This window comes from Monodon monoceros, unplaced genomic scaffold (assembly GCF_005190385.1).
Source record: "Monodon monoceros isolate NGI ecotype Baffin Bay Population unplaced genomic scaffold, NGI_Narwhal_1 Super_Scaffold_10, whole genome shotgun sequence".
In the NCBI taxonomy this organism is placed as follows: domain Eukaryota; kingdom Metazoa; phylum Chordata; class Mammalia; order Artiodactyla; family Monodontidae; genus Monodon; species Monodon monoceros.
The window spans coordinates 34573001-34581770 of NW_021703766.1; the positions used below are offsets into that span (position 1 = coordinate 34573001).

Consider the following 8770-nt stretch of genomic DNA (forward strand, 5'->3'; position numbering starts at 1 on the left):
AGGGCTGCACCATAGTCTGAGGTTCTTCCTGCCCAATCCTACTTCCTCCCTTTCCTTTCACAGGTGTCAGAGCTACATCATAGCTTGAGAGCTTTCCTTGAATAACTGTGCTCTCACCCCTTATCCTTCACAGGTGTTACCCCCAAATAAATTTCTTGCAGTCCTGGCTCTATCTCAGCATCTGCTTCCTGGACTCAAACTGACATAACGTGTTGTGCTTTCTACATATTGCTGGGTTCAACTTGTCAGTGTTTCTTGGGGATGCTCTTGTCTGTGTGCATGAGGGATATTGTTCTATAGTTTTATCTTGTAACGTTTTGATCTGGTTTTAGTATCAAGGTAATGCCAGCCTCGTTAACTGAATTGGAAAGTGTTCGTGATTCTTCTGTATTGAAAGACATGAAGAGGGCCATTTCATAAAGATAAAAGGGTCAATTCATGAAGAATACAAAGCCATCCTAAATGTGAATGCACCTAATAACAAAACTTCAAAATACATGTGTAAAAACTGACAGAAATAAAAGGAGAAAAAGACAAATTCACAGTTATTGTTGGAAGTTTTAGCACACCTTTTTCAGTAATTGATAGAATAAGTAGACAGAAAATCTGTAAAGATACAAAACACTTGAAGAGCAGTCTCAAGCAGCTCAACTTGCGGGTGTTTATAGAATGCAGTAGCTAATATCAGTAGAATACACATTATATTTTTTAAAACAGTTACCAAGATAGACCATATGCTGGGCCATAAAAAACAAACTAAAAAGCTTCAGTAAATTTAAATGGATTGAAATCACGTTGCGTCTGTAGTCTGATCAAATTGATCAAACGAAATCAAATTTAAAAACATTAACAACAAATAAACAATTGGAAAATGAAAAAATATTTGGAAACTAAATAACACATTTCTAAAGAGCCTATGAGTCAAATAAAAAACCACAAGAGAAAACAGAAAATATATTTTAAATGAATTATGTTGAAAATACAACCTATTGAAATTTGTGTGATGCAGCTAAGGTAGTGCTTAGAAGGAAATTTATGCCTTTAAATGCTTATGTTCGAAATAAAATGAAAGGTTTAAAATCAATGAAACCAACAGCCAGTTATTTGAAAATATAAATAAAATTGAGAAATCTCTAGCCATACTGATAGAAAGAAAGGGTAGGGGAAAGAAAGAAAGATATAGAGAGAGATATTACCAATATTAGAAATGACAGAAGAAACATCACTATAGATCCCATAGAAATTAAAAGGAAATGAGAGAATATTATGAACAATTTTATGCCAATAAATTGAAAAGCACAGATGAAATGGGCAAATTTTTTGAAAGACAAAAATTATCAAATAGAAAAATCTGAATAGCCTTATATCTATTAAAGAAATTGAATGTTTGATTTAAAACTTTCCCCCAGAGAAAACTCCAGGCCCAGAAAGCTTTGCTTGTGAATTTTATCAAACTTTTAAGGAAGAAATTATACCAATTCTACAAAAATTTTCAGAAGAAAGAGGAGGAGATACTACCTCCCAATTCATTCTGTGAGGCTGGTTTAACTCTAAAACCAAAACTTGACAACTATATTACAAGAAAAGAAAACTATAGAACATCTGTTGCAACTACCCAGTTCTGTCCTTGTAATGCAAAGCCGCCATAGGCAAAATGCAAGCAGGTGAAGGTGGTCAGAGGATACAAACTTCTAGTTATAAGATGAATAAGTTCTGAAGAGGTGATGTAGTGCACGGTGATTATAGCTACCAGTATTGTATTAGAAACTTGGAAGTTGCTAACAGAGTAGGTTTTAAAAGCTCTCACCACACACCCAGAAATTGTAGCTATGTGAGGCGCTGGAGGTGGTAACTAACATTGTTGTGGTGATCATTTTGCAATATATACATATATAAAATCACGGTGGTGTACAGCTTAAACTTATACTATGTTCTATGTCAATTTCATCTCAATAAACCTGGGGAAAAAAAAAGAAAACTATAGAACAATATTCCTAATAAACTGAGGGAGACACTGAAAAGGATGATATAATGTTATACTTATTTATATGATAGGTCATTCAGATTTCAGAACATTTTATAATTGAGTCCATTTTTATGTATGTATATATAAATATTGATACATAGACACACATATGTAGACACACACATATACCTGTGCGTATGTGGAAAGAGAGAGAAGGGGAGTAAGGGAAGAGGAGAGAAGAAGGAAACAGAAAGTTATACATCACAATGTTCCCAAGTGGAAAGTGAGATTTAGAGTGATTTTTTGTTTTGTTTTTTGCTAAGCTGATTTTTCTTAATTTATTTCTGAGATAAACATTGTATACTGTGCATACCCTTTAATTTTTTAATGAAAGGGAGAAATAAAATTATTTTTAAAAATTCTTTAAAGAAGCAAGCCAAGCATTAACCCAGACAGGGGCCACCAGTCCCAGGCCCCGCTGAACTGCTGAAGTTGCCATCATCAGATGTAGTCTCAGCCAACACTTGCCTCTCTGGGGAAGAAGGCAACCTGCTCCGCTCAGAACAATTTCCCCTGGGGTAGCTCAACAGTTGTTGACTTGACTTGTAGTTATTTAGGAAGCCTCCCCATGCCTTCCCATCCCTAAATGATTTGCAGATGTAAAGAACAGTCCAGATGTGCTGTCCCCTCTCCTGTTTGTATCTCTAATGCATCTACACCTTTTCAGAAACAGGGAAAGAACATCTCCATCCAAACAGCAGTTCCTAAGAAAGGCCCTTCCCAACTCCACAAACCCCGTGAGGTTCCTCTGTGTAGTGGACATTGTCTGTGTAATTTCTTTCTTCCCACCTTTAACTTCTATACCTTTGGGGAATTGTTCTTTCCCCATTCCCTGGGGTTCAGGTGGTCCCCATAGTTACAGAACTGAGCAAGTGATTGCTGAACGGCCAATCAAAGTCCTCTCTCAGGAGTTTTACAAAGGGCACTGAGAGCTAAGTTCTGTTTCTTCTTGGATTACAAGCTGTGCAAACATATCCACAGGGCTGCTGGCAAGCAAGACCTTTAGCAGGGGGGGGAAAGCCCAAGAGAAGAAGGCTAACGGAGGAAAGGCAGTGAGATAAAGGCCCAGTTACCTGAGCCAATTCATCTTTCTGCTTGGACCATTTTGAGTCGGGTTTCTGCTGTTGCAAATGAAAGAATCCTAATAAGACCCTCATAGCATCTTTTCCATTATAGCACTTAACCAATCAGTATTATGTATTTATCTGGTTCCTTCTTTAATGTTTTTCTCCACCAGTTTGTGAGCTCCATCTGGACAAGGTCCATGTCTATTTAATTCATTACTGTTTACCCAGCACCTGACACAATGCTTCCCTGGAGCATAATAAGATATCAATAAACATAAAGTGAATGAACAGATGCATATATGAACCCAGTGGCTGAGCTATATCAAATTCTTCTGTGACTTCCTATAAACTTAGACTCAACTATTAATAGAGATCTTGAAAGAGAGGTCTCCTGTTCCTCACTTGGCCCTGCCAGGCAAGGTAACTTTTGAACTTCAAGAGAAAGTCCAGACCCCAAGCTGAGTCATCTCTCACACTTCCCCACTCCACCCTCATCCTCCCATGAGGCTCCTCCGAGGTTCCTGCTCAGTGGGACTCTGTGACTTAACCTTCCAGAGTTTATCAAATGGAGAACAAGCTTGTGAACGTTCCAGTGCTCTTGGCCCGGACCTTTAGAACCAAGTGCTGATGGAACTGGTGAGCCCTGACCCACATTATAGGTGCAGGAAGACAAAAGAGATCATGCAAGGGCAGTGGAACATCGTATTTCCTACCCTTCCCTGGATTCCCAGGTTGAACAGGCCTCCCTATCAACATTAAGACTGCAGGGAGAGGCTTTGGAAATCATGGCTCCATATCACCCAAGTGAGAATCACCTGGGCCTGTTAAAATGCAGATTCCTAGGCACCACCCCAGACCTTCTGAATCTCTTGTGTGTAAAGCACATTTTTAACAAGTGTTTCGGGTGATGCTGATGCACTTAAGAGTTCAGAATCAGGCACCCTTTATTCTAAGCCCCATTCACCCTGTTGCTGAGGCAGGGATTCACACCCTAGGGTTATGGGGATGGATGAACACATGACACCTGACCCAGGACGCATAAGATCAACACGGCTGATTGTTATACTCATAGCCCAGGGAAGGAGGACACTGAATACCAGGCAGGGCCACACAGGAAGAGTGAAAAACCAGGGGCTGTGAGAGGCAGGCTTTCTAGTATCAAGAGGTGTTCCTTGTTTCCATGGGAGGATGTGGTTTTTGTTTGAATAATTCCATGGACTGGGAGGGAACTGAAACCCACTACCCAGTGTTAAGCAGGAACTAACTGTGCCTAGTCCCTTGAAAAGGAGGGTTGTTGAGCTGGGGACCTTGTCCTTGGAAACAGTCTTAGAAGAAGAATTTGCAGTTAAACCATTGGAGGCCCTCCCAATTTTACCAGATGCCAACGCAACACGTAATATTGAGTCTTAATTTTAGTTCTTATGCCACACCCTTCTGTCACCTCTTCCAGAAAGCACAGCCTCCTTCAAGCTGCCTGGATACCTGTCTGTTTCAAAGTGGGGACAGGTGTGGGTGGAGGACAAAACTCAGGCCAATAGGCTCTAAGGAGGAAACCATAGTGCACACGGCTTCCCCTAAACTATTAGCTTTAGCACAGAAAGAAAGTGGGGGAAGGAGTCCCCATTTCCAGGAGTCTCCATCCTCCTGGAAAACCTAAAGGTGCCCCTGCGTGTGAGGCCAGCTGGCATGTCCCACATCATCACCCAGACAGCCTGCAGTTGACCATGGTGGCGCTGAGCTATAAACCAGGCTGCACAGGGCCAGCAGTCAGCCACAGATGACAGTCAAAGAGAGCTTTCACACTGTCCCTGCCCATGAAGAAAACAAACAAAAACAGAGGGAACAAATCCAGACCCATATCAAAAATACCAGCCCCAAAATGAACAGGATCCACAGAATACCAGCCGAGAGACCACCTGTGCATCAAATAAATAAAAGTCCCAGCAAGCTGGGCTCTTATGTCTAATTCCACTTGGAATACCTTTGGTCTCTTTTTCCTTTCCTCTTCCCACAGAAGGTCCACTGGCACTACCCCACTCCCCGCCCCCATATGTCTTACTCTGGGGGAAAAAAATGTTTCCATGTAGTTGAACTTTTCATATTCCTGAGGCTCTAATTAAGATCTCTCAACATAGAGAGTTTTCATTCATTCGTTTATTTGACGAATGCCCATCGACCATCTACTATGGGCTGGATCTGTACTAGGAGCCTTTGGAAATCCTAGATGAGTGAGAAAAGAGGCAGACTCATACAGTGGAATGCTACACTGCAATTTTTTAAAAGTTCTATACATACTTATATCAAAAAGATCTTCAAGATAGATGATTAATTTAAAAAATTGTAATAAGCAGAATAGTGTGGATTGTATCATTTGGGTAAAAGAGAGACAGGGAGGAAGATAAAGGATGAAGGAGGAATAGAGAGGGAGGCAGACGAAGATGCTCATTTCTGCATCCACTCTCTAGAAGAACACACAAGAAGTGGAAACGATGGCTGCCCAGAGGGTGTGGGGCAAGAATGGGGGCTCCAGCCAGAGGAGGCTTTTCATCATAGACCATTTTGTACTGATCTAATTGTCTAACCACCTTTATGTGTTACCTACTCTCCCTCCCAAAATAAAAAATTTTTAAAAAAAGAAATAAAAATGAGAGAACTCAAAACCAGGCAGAGGACTCAAAACCAGGCAGAGGAGAAAGACTAATAATCGTACAATTAGTGAACAATGTAGTAAATGCAATGATAAAATTTTCAATGATAAAATGTAGTTCCTGGGGTTCTTGAAGAAGGGCACCTAACTTAGGTGGAGAAGTCAAGACAAACGTATTGGAAGGACAGGTATCTTGACTGACTCTCAAAAGTTGAGTAGAATTGAGGGCCACTGTCCTCCACATCATTTAACTGTCAAAAAAAATCTAGAGGCTCTCAGGAGACACTTCACAGGTCTATGTGGCCTCTTGGGACTGTTAAAGGCTGATGCCAGATGCTCCCAGCGGAAGTGGTATATTCCCATATTCCCCAAGGGTGCTTAGTTATCCAGGGAAAAGAGCAGGCCAGCTACTGAGCTAGCCCAAGCTGGGTGCAGTTAAAGTAAACATTTGCAGAAATCATTTCTTAATTAGCATCACAGCCTTCCTGCCAATTCCAGATTTCCAGCAATGTGCAAAGCTGGGTAAGGCCTCCCTGGCTTTGATTCCTCAAGGTTATCTTTTAAGTGCTTCATTTCTATCCAATGAAATGAAATTTCTAAATTCCAACTTCATGAGAACTACCCATTTCTTCCCCACCCCCATTCTTGAGCAACCTCTCAGAACAAGTGTTCTTTTAAAAGAGACAAGGTCTGTGCTGACATCTCTCTTTAGAGAGCTCCATCAAAATCCTGCACTTGCCCAGTGTCCTTTCCTTGGCCACCGGTAACCAAGGAAACGAGATACTATGGTAACACAGGGAGGAGAAGAAAGGACGCATCCACATCCAGAGCCCTTCCTCTCTCTCTCTCTCCTTTCTCCTGGAATCAAGGCAGCTACTAGGGCAGAGAGAACATCTGTTCTCAGTTTCCAGGGGGAGGGGACGAGGACACCGATGGGCGGCTTAATGGCTGACATCCAGGCCTTCGGATTCCATAACCTGAAGTCTGGTGCCCACCAAAAATATGCCCTTTCCCAGCCCAAGGGCGCAGCGCACTCTAGAACCTGGAACAGAATGCCCAAAATTCCAGATGTAAAGCATGTTTATTCAAGTGAGTGCAATAACACAGATTGGGATAATGTCTAAGTAAAGCCCTAAACATACTGAAATTATGACGTACGAAAACTTACCACGTGTTTGAACAACTTTAGCAAGCGTTGAATTTTCTCGTGGTTTCATCCCTCCTTTCTGCCTCCAAACTTCTGCCTCCGCCCTCAGCCCTCTGACCATCTCTATCTCTGCTTCTCAGATGCCCTCCTCCTGTATTTTTCTCTGTTTACCTACCTCTTCCTCTGAGGCTTGCCTTCCTGCTTCTCTCTGTCTCACTCTCCTCTCTCTCCTCCTCCTGACCCACAGTTCACCTGTCACTCTCAGGATGGATGGGCTTAAAGAGAAAGATCCCCCGTGTGCTGGTGCCGGCTCGGGCCCTGCCATCTCCTCTCCACTTAGAGCACTGTTAATCACCCCCTGGGACCACACTGTGGACATGCATGATGTCGGGCTCAGAGGACCTCAGGGTGAGACAAATGACACCTCGGCTTGAAGGAGGTCAAAATATTACAAATTGTGAGGCGTATGACGACGTCATGAGTAATCCAAGTGTGGCGCTCCAGGGCAGTGGGAAAACCTACTATTTGTCTCCAATCTTTTGTTTGTTGAATATTCTTTTACAACTTTAAGAATTCTCTTTAGAACTCTAAAATCTTTTCCTCTGACTCTTACATGAAATCCTCCTGAACAGGAGCTCTCTGGTCTAATTTTTTCAGCGCTGAAACCATCTGTTGAGGGAAGACCTGGCCGGTTTGATGAGGGGTGAAATGGGAGTTGTAGTCCAATCGGACTGGGCTGGGCGGCACCACACCCATTGGTGTTTAGTTGGAGCAGCGTTCTAGTCATCCTACTAACAGAAGAGCCAAAGAGGAAGGTAATGCTGTGCCTCTTTGTCGAGCCAAACCCTCCCCCAGCTTTATTAAACTTCAAGCAAGTTCCCCACCAGCCACTTTCCTGAAAATCCTGGCAACAAAGCTGCCCTCAGGAATTGAGCACAAGCCCAAGGAATGCCTAGGACTCCTAGAATGTATGTGTGCCAATCTCCAGCTTCAGACCCAGCTTGCCCAACAACAGATGGCTATTTTGGAAAATCTACAAGCATCCATGACACAACTGGCTCCTGGGAGAGAAAGCAAGAACTCTTCTCTCCCAGCCTTATCTCGCAATCTGTTGTTAAATCGCCTGCCCCAATTCAGTAAATGAATTGTGGAACAAAAACAACAACAACAAAATTTTTATCACTGACTCCCCACCTTGGAACAGTGGTCTCCAAGTTGTGTGATCACACAGCTCTATCAGTCAAAACATTTTGAACATGGACTCCTCCCTACCCTGATATAAGTGCACGTTTACTTATAAAGCATATACATCTACTACTGTATTAATATTGTACATGATAAAATATACACAAAGATGCGATTTAAGATGAAATGATAATATGTTATATCTGTTTCCATCACCCTAATAGACTGTCGCGTGCATCTCATGTTAGTCTACTCGGTCCCTTTAAATGACTGAGGACCTGGATCTGTCCCCCAGGTCTGTGGGTTAGAACCCAGTGAGGATTGGCTGGAGCATCAGATTGTGACAGAATTTCTTTGCCAGAGGGTGTATTCATTTCCTGGGGCTGCTGTAGCAAAGTACCACAGACTGGGGGGCCTAAACAACAGAAATGTGTGGTCTCCAGTTCTGGGGGCTAGAAGTCTGAGATCAAGGTGTCAGCAGGGTTGGTACTCTTTGCGGGCTGTGAAGGAGACCTTGTCCCATCCTTTCCCCTGGCTTCTGGCGGTCTGCTGGCCATCTTTGGCCTTCCTGGCTTGTAGGTGCATCCCCCAGAGCTCCACCTTCATCCTAATGTGGCATTCTCTCTGTGTACATGTCTGTCTCTTTGTCCAAATTTCCCTATTTTGTAAAGATACAGTTATATTGCATGAGGACCCAT

At 42.5% G+C, this 8770-nt stretch overlaps 1 protein-coding gene across 1 annotated transcript; it reads left to right on the forward strand.

Annotated features, from left to right (window-relative positions):
- The first annotated feature begins 7271 nt into the window (after nt 1-7271).
- LOC114902992 (TSSK6-activating co-chaperone protein-like) lies at nt 7272-8031 on the forward strand. The gene is given in 2 exon segments (XM_029235785.1): nt 7272-7295; nt 7609-8031. Coding segments are annotated over 2 exon segments (447 nt in total).
- The last annotated feature ends 739 nt before the right edge of the window (nt 8032-8770 follow it).